The following is a 21,872-nucleotide window of genomic DNA, read 5'->3' as shown; positions in this document are numbered from 1 at the left end:
TTCATGAACTCCTCATTAGTTCTACTGTGTTTTGCACTGGAATATGATGGAATCACATCTCTGGACTGGCTTCAGATCTTCAGCTTTGACCTTCAGCTGTCCTCTGCCTTTAACTAGAGCGCCACCTCCAACTAATAATCTCCATCAACTTCCTGTTTAACTCCATCTCTTTTTTTCTTTTCTTTATTTATTTATTTTTTGCTAACACAATCTTGTTTTATTCTTGCCATTTCTCACCTTCATCTCATTTTGCTCCTTCTTCTCTCTCGCTTTCTCCTCCTCTACTTCTTTCTCTCTCTCTTTAGGAGCCTCAGACCACTGTTATCCATAACCCAGTGGATGGGATCAAGGTACATCCTTCCCCACCCCCTCTTCCCTCCTCCCCATCCTCTTTTCTTTCATCCTCCACCTCTCTTCTGTTCTCTGCTTCTGTCTTCTGTAGCCAGTTCCTCTGTTTTGTGATGTAGGCGAGATTGTTTTGGTTTTGTGACTGCTTGTGTATGGGAAAAGAGCTTGTTACACAAGTCATACCTTCAGTGTTTTATAAAAGAGTGTAGTATGTAGTTCTATGTTCAGTGTTTATTGTTCCAGTCAAAGCAAAACAATATTTCCAGGACTTGTTTAATGCTTTGGCGCAATGTAGTAAATGGCAACTTTGTATCAAGTCAATATGCGCAATATTTTGAGCAGAAATTAAAGTTAACATGATATTCGCAACCAATTTTAGTTCTGCTATCAAATGTATTCTAAGTGAGACAGGATTTTCAACCAGAAAATAAATAGTTTAATCTGTTGGTAATAGAGTGGATCATGAAAAGGGTTTATTCCATACCAAAATGGACAACCTTATCTCATGAAAAATTACATGACTGTGGCAACATTTTTGCAAAATGATATTACGCGTTTGCTTCCACATTGCGCAGCAGAACCGAGGTGAAATGTCCACTGTGTGGCGCTAAAAGCGAGTAAAATGTTCTCCCTAACAGATGAGTTTGTTTTTTCCCCCCAATTTGGCATGCCCAATTCCCAATGTGCTTTTAAGTCGTGGTCACATAGTGATTCACCTCAATCCGGGTGGTGGAGGACAAATCTCATTTGCCTCTGCATCTTATCACATGGGTTGTTGAGCGCGTTGCCATGGAGACATAGCGCATGTGGAGGCTTCACCCCACCCAGCGTGGCATCCATCCACTCACCACACGCCCCACCGAGAACGAACCACATAATAATAGTGACCACGAAGAGGTTACCCCATGTGACTCTACCCTCCCTAACAACCAGGCCAATTTGGTTGCTTAGGAGACCTGGCTGGAGTCACTCAGCATGCCCTGGGATTCAAACTAGCGAACTCCAGGGGTGGTAGCCAACGTCTTTTACCACTGAGCTACCCAGGCCACCAACAGATGAGGTTTTTAAGGTTTTGAGTTTTTAATCAAGAAAACCTACCTCCCTACACTAAAACTAAGCAATAGTGTCATGAAAAGTAAATGTGAGATGTAAACGACCATTGCTGAAGCAACCACGTCATTTTGTGGTGCTTCGATGACACTTTCGGATCATGTGTCATGTGATCATGTTGCATGCTCTTCAGGACTCGTATCCCAGTCATTTGCATTGTAAGTCAATTTAGCTTCCGCACAATTTGATCACGCCTGAACAAGCTTGAAAATGTAGTTGGTAATGCCTTATAAGTCATCTGATATTATAAAAGTGTTTTGATGTCGTAAAATAGCATAGTGTGAGGAACCAAGCAAAAAGTATGTGTTTATGAACTGATAATCTGCCGTTTTACTCGTGATTTGCGTGAAAGGAAATTAAAGTTGTTGTTTTAGTGCCTCCAGTGTTCATTTCACCGGGAATCTGCCGCGAAACATACAACGAGCCATGTAAAAATGACTTTGCACGGAAAGTATCATGATTCTATTAGACCAAATGTTTGAAGGTGAGGGCTTGAAAAAAATAAGGTGACAGTGACTTCATCCAAAAAGGAGTCGTTTCAAAAGCAAAGCAAGTTTTCATGAAAGATTACAAAGACAAATATTTTCTGCTTTAATATGACCACGAATGTGCATTAAGAAAGTAAAAAGGGGGCTTTTCAATTTAATGTTGACTTTCAGGATGCAATTGACTAATTTGAAATGTTATTTTTCCAAGAGATACTGTACTAGTATTTTGCGAGGGGAATTGGAATGGGACGCTTCGCAGACTGGATTCGATGGCCATATTCGCCCTCCTTTGAGACTCATAGAGAGAAATAACACCAGAGGGGCTCACTCATAATGCTTCTGTATTTATTATATGTCAGGAGTTAAATGCAAGCTATGAAATATATTAAGTATGAGTGTGGGTGGATACATGCATGTGCAGAGGGGACAGCGCTCAATGGCTGCAGCTGTGTACTCAATGCTGTCATCTGGGAATCTGAAGTGGAGATGCACAACTGGAAAAGAGGAGCAATATTTATTATAGCTGGGAGACTGATGGGAGTACCTTACCTACTTGTATGGCCAGAAAGGATCCAAATATCAGATCGACCTGTGACCGTTTATACCAATGGTTCTCAATTGGTTTTGCTATAGGACACAGATTTTACATTGGAAAATCTGTGATATAACAACAATGCACAATTATATTGTTAGAATTTGATTATTTGTATTCAGCATTTAATTATCTGCAGTCTGCTATCCTATTAGAACAAACTTTTGACCCATTATTGGGTCGTGACCCCACCAGTTGAGAACCACTTTTTGTACACTACTGTTGCCGATGTCTTTCACAAGAAGTGAATGTACAACTTCATATGTGGTGATGATTATCCCATTTATTTCAGTGTTGATTATTGCTAATAGTCTGTGATTGTCGCACATGTTTTTGGTGTATATGTGTAAACGAAGGTGTGAGATTAGTGAGTGATTGGTTTCGTCTGTCCCGCAGGAATCGTCGGACAGCAGCAACACCACAATTGAGGATGAAGATGTCAAAGGCGAGTGGCATTCCGAATAACTCTTTATTTGAAGCAAGCCATGGGTGACACTTTGTTTTAAAAGTGGTGGTCCTGGATTTTGTTAGTCTGTGGATTAATAACATGGATCAACAATTTGTTACACATGGTGACTGACTGGTCTCACGGTAAACTTTTTGCCTCTAGTACAAGGAGTTCAGGTTCTAATCTGTCCTAGTATAACTTTTTATTTTAATAAACCAAGATTACATCTGTATGTTGGTGAATGTATACCATGAATAGGGAAACACTTGTTCACATTTTGCTTTGCATTTTAACTGGTAAGAGCGGGAGCTGCTGGAGAGTGAGTAGAGCTTGCGTCTGTGTGCACGTTGGAACATCTTTGCTGTCACCTGCCACTCACCGTCACTTATAACAGCCTCAACAAGCACTCATCATAACATTCAAAATAACAGATTCCAGCGCCAGATTGCCATTTACTATAACAGACACAAACCAAATGGAAACTCCTGTTCAAGAACTGGCCATGTTTGTTCTACATCAGACACTTGCCTGATGAAAGCAATTATAAAAAGTGGCAAACTTAATTGCAGTTAATTTGTGGCAAAATTTTCTGTCTACCAGAAGCACCTGATAATGCATACTTCCTGAATCGGATGCTAAGACAACACAGACAGTGTGTGCACATAATGTTCTCAGTGGGCGAAACTGATTATTTGTGAATTCTTAACTGATAGTCTGATAAGCGGGTGTCTTAGGCCACGTCCACGCATTTATTTCGCTACATTTACGCCTCTCATCCACACTAGAACTGCGTTTTTCTCCGATGAAAATGGAGTGTTTCGAAAAGGCTCTCCATTACTGGACACTTTTGAAAACGATGATGATATGAAACTGGAAACAGACTTTTCAAATGAAAATGGATTAGTGTGGACATAGCCCTAGTATTTGTACCTGCAACAAAACCAACAAATACGGTATGGTTCTAACTAATATCTATCTATATGTTAAAAAAAAGTACAATGGAATTCGAAGGATGCCTTAATGACCACACGATAGAGTGGTTCCACTGTGTGGTTCCGGAGGTATTTTCCCCATTCATTTTTTCCATAGAGGTTTCATAAAATCCTTCCCATAAGAGTTCTAAGTCATGAACCAATCTAACCAGCTCTGAGGTGAATCAAACTTTACAAACTTTGTTTTGAAGCAAAGAAGTATTAAAATAATTTGACACGTCTTTAATAAAGGGAATGAACAACTGTACAATACCATGAAGCATTGCGAATGACGTAACCGAAATAAAAACGATGGGAAAGTATTGAAACGATATGTTTAAAGTTTATTGTAAAACAAATGAATATTGAACTATATAAGTAGTTTGAGAGTGTCGGAAAACCGACTTGATTGCAGAGTTCACCGTGTGTCATAGGAGTGGGCTGTCGCTGCAGAGCTCTTTTGATGCACTTTGATTGCCTTGATTCTCTGATTGGTGGAACTTTCTCTACAGGATTATGGTCAGTGTAGTTAGTCAGCACAAGTTCCCCTATTAAACATGATGAAGTTGGAATAATGCAGACTGATGGCTTCAACAGATGCATATACCATTGATAAACAACCACGGAGCTTACAGCAAGTTTGTCTTTAAATATTTACAAGTTATCGATAAAAATAAATTCCCCTATGGAGAAAATATATAGGATTTTTTTATTTAGGAACCAGACTGTTGGGCACTATTAAAGGCAGATTATGCAAGTTACTTTCCACTGAAAGGGAAAGTTATTTAATTGGTCTGATGGAAAACAAAACTATGTTTAATTTTACCAAACTGTGATAGTGATGTGTCCTCTAGTATTGTGTCGACGTAACTCTGAGGTTCAAACTGAAAGAAAAGACTTAAAGAGTTTGTAAATTCCAGAAGATGTGTTCGCTTAATCCTACTCTGCCATCCAGGTCTTCTGGGATACACATTCGGTAACCTTGCGAGGGCACCTTGAATGTATTTTTATCTCTGTGCATGAGAAATGTGAGAAATGTGGGCTAGGGTTGTATGTGTGTGTGCATGAGTTTGTTTTTTCAATATCATTAAATGTAAGTTCACCTTGCACGTTTCTATTCATTGTGTGTTATGTTTTGATTAGCAGCGATGAGAAAAATGGGTGGGCTATTTGTTATGCTTCCTGTAAATGGCTTTACCTTTAAAATAGTTTGCGGTCAAATAATTAAATAGCGTGACTGTACTATATTTTCTCTCCACAAAGCCCCCCTCTGATATCTGTTCTTCTTTGCCCTCGTTTCTCAGTTTTATCTTTTCAATTTCTCCCCACCTTTTCCTTCCTGTTCAATAGGGAAAAGCCTAGATAGTGGTTCAATTAAAGGCCCTTCTGAAGTTAGCCAATCACCTCCGGGCTCCGGCCCTGCCATCTTCTGTAAGTCTCAGACTGATCTGCACTTGTTTGGTTTGGCCTGGCTGGTTTGTACTGCATCTATCAGCCCTTATTAATGTCAACAAACCCCTGTACAGAATGCTTCCTGCCTCCTCTACTGGCTCATTGATATGAAAACCCAGAGTTGATGTGTTTGATCTTAGTTCTAAGACAGCTTAAGGTCTAATGCCACTCCCTCAGGTGCTCTGTTTGGACTACTTTATTAACTATGAATAGTGGTTTGGTGTAGATGTTAAAGCTCACAATTGGTAACTGTAAGACACATTTTTTTTCTATCTATATGGATTCTATGAAGCCCAGCAAAAGGGGATTTGATCACCATGTCATTCAATGAGCAGAGACTATCAGTTTGGAATCTAAATACAGTACTTCTTCCTGTCCTTGCTCTAGTGGTGATAAACTCCCCACTGCTGTATCTGCTGCCCCCCTATGGTGGGAATTGGAATGGCATGCATTCAGGCACCTTACCTGCATGCAAAGCCCTCAACACACCACTTGACATGCATGAGTTTGATGGGTATCTTCACCATCATGTTTCCTTTTACCATTGCTCATCATTACCCCCTCCCTCCATGTGTATCCAGCCACAAAGCTGACCGACATCTTGGGCTGTGCACGCAGGGGCTCGGGACCCTCAGCTGTGCCTGAGAGCGAAGCAGCCACCCTATCCACACCCTCTCCTCCACACACCCCTGTCATGCAAAGTGAGTACAGCGCCCCCTGCAGATTTTTGTGCACAGGGTCCAAAATAACTTTTTGCCTCACCAATGGCTGCCATAAATATTTTGTACCTTAAAGGGATAGTTCACCCAAAAATGAAAATTCTCTGATAATTTACTAACCCTCATGGCATCCCAGATGTATATTCCCAGATGTAGTAAATTCATTAGAGGGTAGTAAATACATTTTTGGGTGAAATATCCCTTTAAACCTTCTGTGGACTTGCGGGTCATTTTGACCCGTTTTCAAAAGTCATCATTTAGCTGTTTTTCACTTGTACATTTACGACAAACAACAGAGGACACTGTTGACTTGACAGTCGCAGCATGTACTAAGCAGTCTCTCGAAACATTGAAACTCATCATGATTTTGTTCCTCAAAGTTTTGTTAGTTTAAGTTCTGTAGTTACGATATAAAACGTATGTCTTCCTTGCTAGTCTAGAAAGAGGTACAAAGAGGTAAACGTTGACAATCACTATGTGCAAGTCACCTGCAAAATTGCACTTGTTGACATCAGTGTTGGGCAAGTTATTCTGAAACTGTTGCGTCACAAGCTACTAATAACTTAAAGTAGTTGAACTGCAATCAAGCTAGTCTTTTAAAAAAAGTAGCTAGCTACACTTCAAGTTACTAACAAAAAGTAGTTAGCTACATTGAAGCTATTTGAAAATGAAAACCTTTTTAGACAAATAACAAGAGAATACTGGGAGGATGTTACGGTATATAATTATGAAATCAGAAGTTAAGAAGTGTTATATATTTAATTAGGGTGACATTGTCTTACAAAACATTTACCATGATTTACCACAAAATGAACCATGGATACTATAGTCATGGTTACTACACTATTACTGTAATAAAACCATGGTTAATTTTCATAAAGGATAAACAAATGTATACTTAATATACACAGAGTTGAAATATAGTGATAAACAGCAAAAAGTAACTAAATATGTTTCTGCAAAAAAGTCAACAGCAAAGTTACTTTAAGGTTGCACATGGCTCAGTGAATCAGTTAATCATTTATGTAAACTAGTTCGTTTACATGAACCGTCTGCACGAATCGACTCAGTAAAATGAATTTGAGTTACCAACTGATTCATTTAAGTGAATCGTTTATTGTAACCGGTTCATTTACATGAATGTTCCGAAAGAACTTAAAGGGATAGTTCACCCAAAAAGGAAAATTCTCTTATAATTAAACTCACCCTCATGCCATCCCAGATGTGTATGACTTTCTATCTTCAGCAGAACACAAGTAAAGATTAGTGTGATTCTACTTTTGTCATGCTATGCTCGTAGTGTCGCTACTTTTAGCTCGTTTCTCCCCAACACTGCAAAGCCCATTTTTTACTCTGATGCTCGTTTCACTGGCATTTAGCACATGTTTATTTTGGACCCTGTTCATGCACTGTCTATTGGAAACCCCTTTCGGTCAGACACAACTGTCTCCTGCATCTTGTTATTTTATAGTCATTTGTCTGATGTTGCTGTCATCGGTTTCCTGTTCATCACTTTACATGTTCTCCATTTCTTTGTCTCCTTCATGATGGTGTAATCCTCACTTATCTGACCCGCTCAGCCCGGTTCACAGATCTGGTGAGCTGTGTGGGCCGCGTACCTGCCCCACAACCTCAGCCGGAGTCGACATCCTTTCGAACCTCTATACCCCCTCCCCAGCCCTCATCACCTCCAACCCTGCCCCCCTCCGGCGTCTCTGTGTCTGTGCAGAGTGAGTACAGCCTGTTGAGTGTGTGTTGCCGCACAAAGTCTAGTCCACATTAAAACATATCTGGCCAAGAACTCATACTTTGTCAATAAGAAGACATTTGACTGGCATATAAAGTGACCAACCACAATAAGCATTTTTTATGTGACCTGTAAGGGTGGGTAAATATAAAATTGTATATAAATGTGGAATATATGGCTGGAAAACTAAGGAAAATCCAATAACAGGTTCTTTCTCTGAAGCATTCATCATAGCAGTCTGGGAACTTGTAAACATGACTTTGTTTCCTGGTAGACTGATAAAAAACAATGTACTCTGACTCCTGGAATTGCGTAAAGCCAGACAATCCGGTTTAAGATTGACATTTTGAGATGGTTCTTGCTATTTAAATGCATTATACATCAGATGGTCTGTTAAAGTCAGCAGGAAACCATTTACTTTCTTAAAGGGATAGTTCACCCAAAAATGTAACTTCTCTCATCCTCATTCCATCCCAGTGCATCAGTGCACATTATTCCAAAGAAAGAGTGTTTGTCTTTATTGGCATTTGTGACTCATAGATACCATTTTACATGATCCAATTAATTCCTGATGGATTTTTTTCCCCTCACTGAATATCCAGTTTCAAATACGGGTCAATAACTTGAGAAGTTCGTTTTTTGATCTATTAAGTTAAATTAAAAATACAATTCACACAAAACAATTTTGATAAACAAGTTTTCAACTTCTGAGTTCAAAGTAATTTTGATATTTTTGTCTTGGGCTTAAAGTAAAAAATGTCATGTGGTGTAACTGTCCTGAGACAGTAAAAAGTCTCATTAAACAAAAATTCTTTAAAAAACAAATGTTGAGTAGTGCAGAATAATCTTTTATTATTGCTTCTTAAAGAAATAAGCAGTGAAGCAGCTTTAAATTTTTATTAATATTTGAAAACTTTTATCCAACAAATCAAAGTAAAAATAACTAAATTAATACAAAATTAGAGAGGACCCATTTAGACCCTCATGACTTTGTTTAAAGTTTTAAAAATATATATATAATATATTTAGACATTTTTATGAAAAGGCAAATTTTTTCCAGGTCTTATGAAATGAAACAAAATCACCAAATTTACCTTGAAATGTTTTTTTCTTTTTTTTAATTAATGATCAAGTTGTATACAGCCTTATGTATTTCTACTAACTGGACACGTGTTTTAAACAAAATAAAATGTCTAATTTTTATCACCTCAAACTACCTTATTTGTCAATGACCCATACAGTATGTCACATTACAGAAGTAATATGGGTTGAGAACGCCATTTCATGTTGACTTCAACAGTCTGTGGGTGTCTCATCTGATGCTGAGACTTACCTCAAAGCAATATCTCTGTATAGTCTTGTAAAATATACGGAGTATATAATGCTTGAAAATAGCAGCAGAAACGTGTTTTTCCAGATAAGAACACAACGCAACCATCTGAAGTGTCATTTGTCCTTCATAGAACTCTAATGTTGCCAGTGCTACTTCCAAACGCATTGGATTGTTTACAATGATGTTGTGAAGGAGGTAGTGTGTCGGGTTCATCACAGCTGATACCACAGTCAGAGATACTAGAACAGGCCTGCGGTGTCAGATTGACAAGGAGAACCTAAAGGATGTGTTGAGGCCACTAAGCTCATCTAAAAAGTGGAGCAGGAAGCTATGAAGGGAGGGAGAGCAAGAGATGGAATCAGGGAGTAAGCCTTATCTGAGGAGACAGGAATAGCTCTAACAACCCAGCGAGCTCCATGCAGTTAACGAGGAAAAGACAGAAGAAGACGAGCAGAAGGAAAGTTGCGGAAATTGCAGGGGCAGTTTACTCAGACTTAAGGCATTGGTAAAGAAAGAGTGTGAGTATATGCATATGCATATGCAAGTGGGCAGGTGAAGGTACTAACTATATCAGAAGAGAGATACAGCCTCAGTTTAGTCAGAGAGTTTAGGAAGAATGGATCAAGTTCTAGACTGAAAAACATGACTGAGAAACCAGGTAAGTCCACAGCTGAGCTTGAGTCCTAAACCTTAGGTCATGTGCCCTCGCTGGACTCTGCATGTGTTTCAGAACATTATCTCGACACAATATAGAGCAACAATTGGCTCTTGTAGTCTGTTGTTTTACTGTGAATTTGCATTCTGTGCAATATATTGAAATAATAATAAAAATAAAAAGATAATTCTGTCGTCATTTACTCACTCAAATGGTTCTATATTTGTTAGACTTTCAACATTTAAAGTTAATATATATATATTTTTAAACCCATAATTTTTTGTATTATTAATTGCATTGAATTAAAGCAGTAAATATTCAGCCCTAGTGTATGCACAAATGAGATTTAAAAACTACGGCAGAATATAGCAACTTGGAATATAGCATATACGTAGTAATGCACTTTTACTGTCCTTTTTTGGAGCCTGACAGTTGCGGACACGGTGTTAACATACTATAACATTTCTTATTTTGTGTTCATGGAACAGTGAGTAAATAATGAGAAAAATTTCCTATTTTAGAATCATTCAGCTTTAATTGTGTGCGTTTGTTTGTGTGTGTCTTTATATTTGTGTGTGTTGGTGTTTCCCCTACAGCACGCAAGCAGGAAATCATCAAGATCACAGAACAGCTGATAGAAGCCATCAACAATGGGGACTTTGAGGCCTATGCGTAAGTCACTGTCTGCTTTCTTATAAATATGGCCTACATTCCCTGTTAATCTCATTAACTAAATTAATTTTGAAAATGTTAGTTGACAAAGATTTTTTATTATACGATAACTAAAGCGAGATTTAAAAAAAGACGCAATGAAAAAGAGGATTTCCATGGTGTAAAAAATAAGTAATCATTTACAAATCTAGTTTAAAACACTTGTGTCAAGTTCTCAGAACTGTAATCTTTGCCCAGTCACCTAAGCAACCAAATTAGCCCAGTTGCTAGTAACGGTAGAGCCAGAGGCTCGGAGGGCCAAGGGAGCGACAAAGGCGGAGCTGGAGGACTGGAAGACAGCGGCAGAGCTGTAGAGACTGAGAACCAAGCTAAAGGATTGGAGAGGCATTGCGGAACCAGGTGACCAACTGACCAAGGCGAACCTGGAGGGTCAAGGGAACCCGGAGAGGACCACAGTGGAGCTGAAGGGATGACGAGCAGAGGCGGAATCCAGGGCTTGGAGGGTCTAGGCGGAGTCTGAGGATCAGAAGTTCCTCTTGACTGCAGTTTCACAGGAGGCAAAGGTTGAACTGGTGACTCAGGAGGAACAGGCTGACTAGGAGCATAAAGGGTGGGGGTATGGGTGGGCAAGAACTCAGGGTCAAAAGGCACAGCAGAAGCTGGCTCTGGGGCAGAGAGTCTTGCAATGCTGGCTCTAGGGTCATGGCAGGCGTGGGCGGTGGCTCAGAAGGCTCCAGAGGTGAAGGAGCCGTGGGCAACGCGAAGGGTAAGGGAGCTGTGGGAGGCTTTGGTGTCTCCGTGGAAGGCTTGAGAGGTGAAGGAGCAGTGGGAGGCTTGGGCGTCGCTGTGGAAGGCTCTGAGGGCGGAGTCACCATGGTCAGGAGCACTGGCAGAACCTGGGAAACTGCCTCCTTGGAGAGGAGTACTGGCAGAACCTGGAGAGTGACCTCCATTGCCGTGAGCATGGGCAGAGACTGGGGAATAACCTCCATGGTCGTGAGCAGAAACTGGGGACAGGCTGGGACATGACATGGAACGTGCTGAGGCTTGGCTGAGACATGGAACGAGCAGAGGCTTGGCTGAGACATGGAACGAGCAGAGGCTTGGCTGAGACATGGAACGAGCAGAGGCTTGGCTGAGACATGGAACGAGCAGAGGCTTGGCTGAGACATGGAACGAGCGGAGGCTTGGCTGAGACATGGAACGAGCGGAGGCTTGGCTGAGACATGGAACAAGCGGAGGCTTGGCTGAGACACGGCATGGAACGAGCGGAGGCTTGGCTGAGACACGGCATGGAACTAGCAGAGGCTTGGCTGAGACATGGCATGGAACGAGCGGAGGCTTGGCTGAGACACGGCATGGAACTAGCAGAGGCTTGGCTGAGACACGGCATGGAGGGGAACTAAGAGTAGTGGAAAACTAGGAACTAAAAGCTGCGGGAGGCTGTGAACTAAGAACTTTGGTAAACTGAGAACTAGGAGCTGCAGGAGGCTGGGGACTGAGAGCCGCAGATGACTGGGAACAAAGAGCAGTGGGGTCTCCGGAGAAGTGCTGAGGAGTAGGAAGGCGAGGTTCGGCTGCTGGACTGAGACAGGGTTGCCTGTCTGGGTGCTCGGAAACTGAGGTTGGGTTAGGTGGTTGAGGAAGTTGTAGAAAGATTTCCTTGAAAAGAGACCTAAACTTACCCCATTATGTCTAGCCATAAGGGTCTCATGTTGGGCTAGAGCGGCCTCCTGTCGGGCTACGGCACCGACCAACTCCTGGGGAATGATGACCCAGTTGCAAAGAATGCAAGCACGGAAGTCAGGGATAAAAAAAAAATAAGTCTTTAATGATCCAAAGGAGAACTGGGGAGCAATGCCAAAAAAGTAAATTTAGTTAACAAAAAAAATAAATCCAGAAAACTAAAAAATGTTCCTAACAAAATCAGTCAGAAATTCACAGAGTCTTGGGGCAACAGAGAACAGGTCACAGAAACTCAAATCCAAAAACTGAGCAAAGAATGAAAAAAAAACAGCAACTTAAATATAGCAACTCTGAAAACGAGGGACAGGTGAAATGAAAAATCAAAACAAGCATGGGAAAACACAGGGAAAACACAATGAGGACATCTAGTGTACAAAGTAAAACATGACAAGACCAAAACACTGACAGGCACAATTGATCTAAAGGGGATGTTTTGGGGGTATGGTGGTTTTACAAGGGGGGGTGGTTGTTGGTATTTCTTGCAACAAGGGGGATGGCATCCCCTCGCATACCCCCTAAATGTGTGCCCTGGCTATATCCACAATATAAACATAATATTACAACTTACATCTACACAGACAAAGAAGCAAATGAACAGGTGAACTTGAACTAAGTTACATGCTAGTCAGAATGCATAACTTGCATGGTGAGTGCACAGTTTCTAAACATAACACAATATCCTATTTCCTGGGAATTCACAAAAGAGCTTCAAAAAAGTAGCTAATACAGGACTTCAGTATATACATTACATGCTACTATTTCAGGAGCTCAGGTTTTCAGGATGGTTTTCTCATGTTGTTTATATCTTTTAAATCTTTTAATAAGGTGTCTTTAATTACTGTGTACTAATATTAAAATACATACAATAAAATACATGCATTGTGTAACTACATGTTGTTCTGCTAAATGCTCACAAGATTCAAATTTGCTGCTACTGAGGTTGAGGTACAGGTAGGTTTAGGAGTAGGGGTAGGGTTAAGGGTTGGGTTGGGGTTAGGGGTTAGAGTTATGTTTCAGGGTAAGAGTATGGTTAGGTTTAGGGTTAGAGGTAAGATCACCAGTGAAACTACAGATGAAATGAAATGCAGGCACTTTAAATGTAAATACAATGCAGCATCACATATATACATAATAAGTGCATTGTGGCAAATGCAAGACACCTAATATAAAGTGGGTCATATTCATCTTTAATATGTTTGATACATGTTTATATAAGTGTAAGTAGTTTATACATTTTCCAAAAGTTTGATTATTTCATAAAGTTTTGGTCTGTTACAGATTGATACATATTTGTCAATTTGCACATAATCTTCACATAAAATAAATTAACTGGATTAACACTGCCTACATTCAGTCATGTTAACCAACAGCAAACAAATGTGCTTGATGTTACAGGAAAATCTGTGACCCTGGACTGACCTCCTTTGAACCCGAGGCTTTGGGGAACTTGGTTGAAGGAATGGACTTCCATAGATTCTACTTTGAGAACTGTAAGTGTATTCAATCTCATATGACCACACTCAAAAGACACCTAATCAGTCCTGTGTAATCTAAGTGGCTTGACATCACTAGAAATGTCAGTACCAGCTTTCTCCATACATGTATGTTTCTTTACAGTGCTTGCGAAAAACAGTAAGCCCATCCACACCACCATCCTGAACCCTCACGTGCACCTGATCGGAGAAGATGCTGCCTGCATCGCATACATACGCCTCACCCAGTTCGTGGACGGGCAGGGCCGGCCGCACAGCAGCCAATCAGAGGAAACTCGCGTGTGGCATCGTCGTGACTGCAAATGGCAGAACGTTCACTTTCACTGCTCTGGTGCGCCAGCCGCCCCTCTCCAGTGAAGGTGTGGATCTGGATTTGTTTTACAAGAGTAATGTGGTGCAAACTGGTGTCTGTTTGATGTCAGAGTTTGATTTATATGAAAGCTGTTTTTCTTCCACATGAAGACATTAGGTAATTAGGTAATGGTAAATTTGGACTCTAAACTACAGTCAAGCTACTCTTTAAAAAAAAGTAGTTAGCTTCACTGCAAGTTTTTGAGTAAACCGCAAACATTGAGTAAGCTCAAAACTCACATTTTAGTGCCACTTAACTTTAAATGTAACCCTTTGGCTGAACTTAAAATGACCATGTAAGGTCAACTTAAATACTTCAAGTAGAGGAAACCTAACTAGATAGCACTAGCGAGAACTAGCTAGTACACTGAATGCATACTGCCTCTGTGGAAACACTATGCTTTGATTAGCATAGCAATACTCAATGAGTAAGGCGATATAGTGTAGAACAATCTGAAAGGGTTAAACCAGTTGAGACAGTTGAGAGCAACAGTTCAAGCAGCCCGCTCGCAACATGGCAGGTTTATCTAAAAACAGGTCTGCCACAGTGATAGTGACAAAAGAACACAACACATCTGCACACAAACCAGATAACAGAGCTTACTAAGCATGTCTGAAGAGTTTGTCTGAAGTGCATCGATGCATTTCTATGCCCAGCCTTATTTTTTTTGAGTACTAGGAAATGAGAGAGAGAGAATGAAGAACTTACACAACCTGTTATTAGATAAGCAAAATTAGTTTTTGCTTGAACGCTCAATGGCCTGAGGTGTCTCCTTGAACTGTTGCTATCGTGCCCTATCATGAAGATCGATGGTCGGTCAACAGTTTCACTAAATAATTTGATTTTGGTTTTTTTCTCACCAAATCTTATCGTATGCTTTCTTGACAATCATGAGTATCATGGAATAATTTATTAGACTGTTAAGAAAAAGAAAGAAAGTCATATATGGTTATAACAACATAGGGTTGAGTAAACATTTACTGGATTAAAATTTTTGGGTGAACTATCCCTTCAGGGTTGCATCTATTTCAGGTGAGATTTTATTTTATTACAAGCTAAAACGAGAAGATAGCTTTCTGTGAAAAAGGAAAAACAACAGTGTCATTGTGCTTTATGTATTTCAGAGTGGCCCTGCAATGAATATATTAGATGTGAGCGCCCCTCATGGAGGTGAAGGACAGGGAGGACTAATAGGACGGCAGCGGGGGTCCAGTATCGGAGCGTTCCGAATCTCCAACTCTGGACACAACCATCCTCCCCTGCATGCAAACCAACAGTTACCACTCTACCTGCTGGGCTGCTCTCGATAAAGCATCCAGACAACCCCTTATTGCTAGAACATCCTATACCATTCTGACTCCAACACAACCGAGCACGCAACGTATACACCCTGAACCCTTTTACACCCTATCAGCTGTATGCCAAGTCTTATCAACGACTGCATCAATCATTGAGAGCAATTAAAGACTCCGGGTTCCTGTCTAGAGTTATAACCTTATGTCATAACCACTTCTAGGAGTTGCACGATTGCCTTTTTCCCCACAATCCCTTCACTAGCCTTCTGCCTCCCAAGTAGATCATGTTTTAATAAAATATTATTATAATTATTGAATTTATTATTATGATTATTAATTCTTTAAGGATCATAAGTTTAGCTGTTGTTCTATTGAGATTGTATATTTGATGGTCAAATTTCTGATGTTGGTGGTAACACTGTTTTGTTTTGGTTTGGTTTCTCTCTTTTAAAAGCATGAATTATGAGTATTATTGATTTGTTTTTGTTTTGTGTGGTTGAGTAAGTTTATTTTGCCAGCACTGTACAGGTTAAAGTTCATAGTTCATTAATTACATGACCTGACCTTTGGTCACCACAGCTGTTTTAAGATTCAATGTGGTGACCAGATTTTCTGGTACCATGATCGGTGTTTGTATTATCAGGCTGCTGTTTTTAAATCACTTCATGGTCATCATTGACTTTAATGATTTTTTTTCCCATCAGATTTTGGTTCATTCTGGTTTACCTGCAGGCTACCGAGTTGAACTTCCATGAAACTGAGCTCTCTCTCTCTTTAAATCAGAGGATAATCTAATTTAGTATAATACAGTTCACTGTCTCCGGTGACCAGCAGCAGATGTGTCTGTATGTGTCCCTAATTTGGAATGCCCGATTCCCAATGCGCTCTAAGTCCTCGTGGTGGCGTAGTGACTCCGGGTGGTGGAGGACAAATCTCAGTTGCCTCCGTGTCTGAGACCTTCAATCCACACATCTTATCACGTGGCTTGTTGAGCGTGTTACCGCGGAGACATAGCGCGTGTGGAGGCTTCACGCTATTCTCCGCAGCATCCACGCACAACTCACCACGCGCCCCACCGAGAGCAAGCCACATTATAGCGACCACGAGGAGGTTACCTCATGTGACTCAACCCACCCTAGCAACCGGCCAATTTGGTTGCTTAGGAGACCTGGCTGGAGTCACTCAGCACACCCTGGATTCAAACTCAACACTCCAGGTGTGGTAGTCAGTGTCTTTACTCGCTGAGCTACACCCCGTTTGTGTGCGTATTGATTTTCATTGTGATCTGGTTTTGTTTCTCTGTCGAATGTTTGGCTGAGTTATGATAAAAGTTTCTGAATAAATTGTCTGTGAGAGGGATTGTAGGGGGTGTATGGGGGTGAATCTCATGAAATCTGTCAAGAACATTTCCAGGTCATATTTCACTGTAGAATTGAAATAAAATAAATAAATATTCTTTTAATTTTGACTTTATCTTCATAAAAAGTAAGTAATTTGAATGTTAATCCCCATGTAGAATAATAGGAATTATACACAAAAACAAAGGTTTTGTGAGGTATCTTAATTGTCATAAAAAATAATGCAAGAATAATACATAAATAATGGCCCTAATATTATTTATGCAAAAATGTCCTTATGCAAAAATATATATATATATATATATATATATATATATATATATATATATATATATATATATATATATATATATATAATTTATAATATAATTTTTTTCATTATTATCTATTTAATTATTTGTGGTGAAATGTGACCTGGACATTGTGAGATTCAAGCACGTGTTTGTAGTTATACTGGTAATTACACTGTAAAGAGAGAATAAAGTTTGTGGAAAGTAATTATCTGATAAGAGAAATAGGCTTGTCTTTTATGAATCTTGTAGGACTAAGGAGATAAGAGTTATGAAAGAGAATACTGCAAGTTATGTTGCTTTATAAGAGCCTTTATTAAATGTACTGCTGTGTGCTGGCCAAGTGTGTTCGCAAAGAACAGTGAGATTTAAATAGCCATTCTGGTTACCACAGTGATCAGAACCTTGTAAATTTGCTTTAAAGAGACTCGTACATAAGTTTGAGAGAATTTTCAAATTTGGTCACAAGAATATTGTATTTCACCTTACTTATGCGCCTACAGCTTTCATTCTTTGTTTTTCTGTATGTGCAGGTTTCTAACCTTATTTTGAATGTCATTTATGTGGTTTAAGAGGGTTTGTTCTCTTTGTGTTTTTTACCCTTTCTTAGCATGAGTGTGCATATGTGTACAATGCGATGGCACTGATATCCGTATGTGAAAGCATAGTCACTAAATAAGTGTTGAACGCCATAATGCACAGTCTTCATTGAGCAAGACTTTTCTGCAGATTTGAAAGGATCAACAGATGTTTTCGATAGTTCTCCTAAAAATGAAAACTCTGGCATCATTTACTCACCCTCATGTTGTTCCAACCCCATATGACTTTCTTGTCTTACATTGAACACAAAAGGAGATGTTTGGTAGTATGTTAGCCTCAGTCAACATTCACTTTCATTGCATCTTTTTTTCATTACAATGGAAGTGAATGGTGACTGAGGCTGTCATTTTGCCTTAAATATCTTTTTGTGCTCCAGAGAAGAAAGAAAGTTGTACGGGTTTGGAACAATGATGATAGAATTTCATCTATTGGTGTGCACTATCCTTTTAAATTGAAGAAGAATATACAGCTTGACTATAGGGGGCTTCCTTACAATGTTTGTTTTTGAGGTCATGTCAAAAGGTTTTTCTCAGAAAAGCATCCTAATGAATGTGGACTTTTGCCTTGCAAGTCACATGACCTATGTTGAGGCAATTCATTGGACAGCGGTTTGTGTTTTGTTTTGCTTTTCATTGTACTCTGAAGTTTGACCTTTATTTTTGTTGTTTGCTTTAATGAACCCAGAGTCGCAGGAGAAACTCAATGTAAATGGTAATGAATGCAACACCCCCTAAACAGCAATCCGAGCTGCATGTCGACAAATCGGTGTTGTTTCTTTCTTATATGTGTGTTTGGTATTGCAATTAATAACTGAAAAGTACAACAGAACATCACATAGATATCTTGTAAAACTACTGCTATATAGTGTTAACTTATTTTTTTTGCATGAACTTCAACTTTACAATAATACATTTTGGTGATTTTTGTTTTATTCTGTTTGTTTTTTACTGAATGCTAGTGACTATCTATTTTCTGAGCTTTGTAAGTGCATATAACTATTTTTGTCTAAAGATGATGATGATGACAATGACTCTTGATGATAATTACTATCATGGTAAATCTTATAATTATTATGATTGTATGTATGCTTCTGTAACGGCATTTGTTGTTTGAGCAGTGCTGGTTGAGCCCATATAAAATGTGAATATTTGAAAAATGTGTTATTAGCGTGAGTCAAACACAGTCACACTAGATCATTTTATGCATGTGTTTTTATTACGGATGGGATTATTTGGCGGCCAATCTACAAAAAGGACCTCAAATAATGTCTGTTTTCAATGAGAAAACTTCTTGCCAATATGCACATTAGCTCGGTATGTTCATAATTTGATCAATTACCCATATTGTGCTTCGCTTAAATACTGTATAGAGAAAAATCCCAATAGAGGGCAATCTTTGCAACAGACGAAAGTGAATTGTCCAATTCAAGTATGCATAATATCAAGAGATCTCCAAGAATTCATCAAAGTGATATGTTAAAATGCACGTTTGCTCTCACTTCTCTGCTTAAATGGAAATTGAATCTTCTTGAAAGACCATGCACTAATAAATAGTGTCATGCAATGTTTGATTAATTAAGCCTGAATTGTCATAAAACAGTGGTTCTTCCTAATATCATCTGGGTTATTACAGTAATGAGCGATTAAACCTAATCAGGCCAATAATGGGATTCTGGTGAGTGTATGTCGGAGTGTGTACACAACTGTGAGAGCAAATCATTGTTGTATCTGTAGTCGTGACACATGCTGCTCTTACAACATAAAGCCAATATCTGGTATTTGTAGTGTTCGCATTTTCTCCCAATGTACTTTTTTATCTTTTGCTTAAATTTGACGGCTTTAAATCTCTCTGGAGATGAGCCTTCCAACTTTGCTTTTTTTATAATCTCAGATCCTGCAATGAGGTGATGTGGGTTTTATTCAGTTTTATTCATAATTATTTTGTTTCTATTTACTCTTCTCATATCTGTTCTTCCAGTGTTCTATCCCTCTTTTCTCTATATGTGTTCTATAGGAGATGTACTAAGATGTTATCAGTATTATCAATAAAATGACTTTGTCAAAACCCATGTAACTCTATAGCTCATTTTATCCTGTTCAAATGAACATCTAATATATAGACAAAATGAAATCAACGGCTGGCACGCTTGTTTATTGCTTGTAGACTTATCAGAACATTATCTGAATGAGACAGGGGTCCGCTCTGGTGCTGAAAGCTGATAAGATAAGAGAAAACAGCACATGAATGTATTTCTTGAGAGTGCCAAAGTCTCATTTACTTTAAAGTGTTCTCATCACAGCTGGGTCACTCAAAACTATCTGCCTGTATTCAGCAAAAAAAAAATATTTGGTTGCCACAGTCTTAAGTTTATATACCCTATTTACCCTGTCCATGTACCCAAGTGAATCAATAACGTATGTTAAGCTCATCAAACGGTCTTATAAATAGGCTTTGTAAAAAAAAAAAGATCTTACCATTAAGTTGCGATAAACATGATGGGAAAAGGGGCAAGTTGGGGGTGTTTTTTTTTCTCTTCAAAAATTCTTCTAAAAAAAAATATATATATAATCTTTTAAGGCTAGGGTTACGGCTTGGGTTAGGATCTAAATTAATAATAAACTATAATAAAAATGAAAGGTATTAACTTTATTTAACCCTCCTATAGTCTTCTGTCAATTTTGACCAGAATTACTTTTGCTGATTTAATAAAAAAAAAAGAAATATTTTATCTGACTTGGTGACTTTTCCTCCACTTGCCATCTGAACATACCAAAAAAAATGGGGCATGATTCGATAAGTCTTAAGTGGACATAAAAAAAGCAACAACTTTTGTCTTTGTGGTCAAAATTAACCGACCTTTGAAAATGAATGGGAAAGACCAAAACAGGGACCAATTGCTTTATTTTGTATTTGTTAGATGCAACCATAAATCTGCCACAATGCAGAAAAAACACACACAGAAATATTAAATATCCATAGTGCAAAGCATACACACACACACACACACCAAAACTGGTGAGACTATAACACAGAGCATTTTTTTATATTTGTCAAATAAAACCAAAAAATCTGTCACAATGCTAAACATACTGTATATTCAAAAATGAGGCGTGAGACAATAACACACCCATGATGTAGAACACACACACACACACACACACACACACACACACACACACATACACAAGACTAATACAATCAGAAGGCAAGACATAACACAGCCATGCACAGAGACATACACATACACATACACATACACATACACATACACATACACATACACATACACATACACATACACACACACACACAGAGAGAACAAATATCAAGGAACAAATTCTGAGTGACCTCAATGTACGAAAGTATACCTTTTCCACTGTGGGAATGTTTACGCTTAGATTCAGGTGCCTCACCTTCCAGACAAAACACGGCATCTTTGCCGGAAGCAAAATAATTTCCCAACAGCTCTAATATATAAATGTGGCCTCATTGAGCCTTGTTTACAGTTCATTCTGTAGTAGCACGATGGCAAAATGTTTTAAGGGGTGGTCAAAGTTTGAGTGTGCATATTTTTTCATACAATGCAATGGACCAGGATATGTTGTCACACGGGAGGGCTTCTGGTGTAAGTACAGTAAATAATACATCACAAATAACCAATAATATTATATTAAACATTAAAATATATCTTCAACCATAAAACATGCAGCTTTAAAATATGCATTCTTTGTATTGAGCCAAGAGGTCAGGGTGTGATGTTTCGATCTTCTATTGGTCATGCGTCCTCTTGTTATACGAATTCACGGATCAGAGATCACCAAGCTTGAACTTTGGTACACAGCGTAGTATGACATTTCTTCGCATGAGCTTGCATTTCCAGTCTGCAGCATTCGGATGCGTTTGAATGGTAGTGAAAGGAGCGCGAAGTGTAGTGTGACACCCCTTTACTGTTTAGGAGACCATGCTGCCATCTACTGGCTATTATTGTCACAACATGTATTTCAAGTCATGTTATTTACATTTTGTTCACCAGATGGCAGCAATCTGCCTACAATATACAGTATGTCACATTCGCAATATTAACCTTATTCAGCCACTTCCCTTTTCAGCGCTCTGGAAAAGCAAGTATTTTTTTTACAAAGAGTTGATGGTGTGAGTCCACACCACCCCTTTACTATGTGAAAATGCTCGTGAGGTGTTTTG

At 39.1% G+C, this 21,872-nt stretch overlaps 1 protein-coding gene across 25 annotated transcripts in view; it reads left to right on the top strand.

Moving 5' to 3' along the window:
• LOC127636528 (calcium/calmodulin-dependent protein kinase type II subunit beta-like) overlaps nt 1–17,054 on the top strand; it is a 71,942-nt gene extending 54,888 nt beyond the window's left edge. For 7 of the 25 annotated variants that reach the window (XM_052117110.1, XM_052117108.1, XM_052117109.1 and 4 more), the window contains 5 exons: nt 2,935–2,983; nt 10,460–10,535; nt 13,677–13,771; nt 13,899–14,133; nt 15,251–17,054. In XM_052117110.1, coding sequence (XP_051973070.1) covers nt 2,935–2,983; nt 10,460–10,535; nt 13,677–13,771; nt 13,899–14,131 — 453 coding nt within the window. In that variant the 3' untranslated portion in view covers nt 14,132–14,133; nt 15,251–17,054. Of the gene's footprint in view, nt 1–305; nt 351–2,934; nt 2,984–5,307; nt 5,389–5,990; nt 6,111–7,708; nt 7,859–10,459; nt 10,536–13,676; nt 13,772–13,898; nt 14,134–15,250 lie in introns of all 25 variants that reach the window. The other 18 variants (XM_052117090.1, XM_052117087.1, XM_052117086.1 and 15 more) reach the window with 3 other exon arrangements.
• Nucleotides 17,055–21,872: the final 4,818 nt, after the last annotated feature.

This window comes from Xyrauchen texanus, chromosome 44 (assembly GCF_025860055.1).
Source record: "Xyrauchen texanus isolate HMW12.3.18 chromosome 44, RBS_HiC_50CHRs, whole genome shotgun sequence".
Taxonomy (NCBI): domain Eukaryota; kingdom Metazoa; phylum Chordata; class Actinopteri; order Cypriniformes; family Catostomidae; genus Xyrauchen; species Xyrauchen texanus.
The sequence above is the reverse complement of the archived record's forward strand: the minus strand, read 5'-3'. Positions and strand labels throughout refer to the sequence as shown.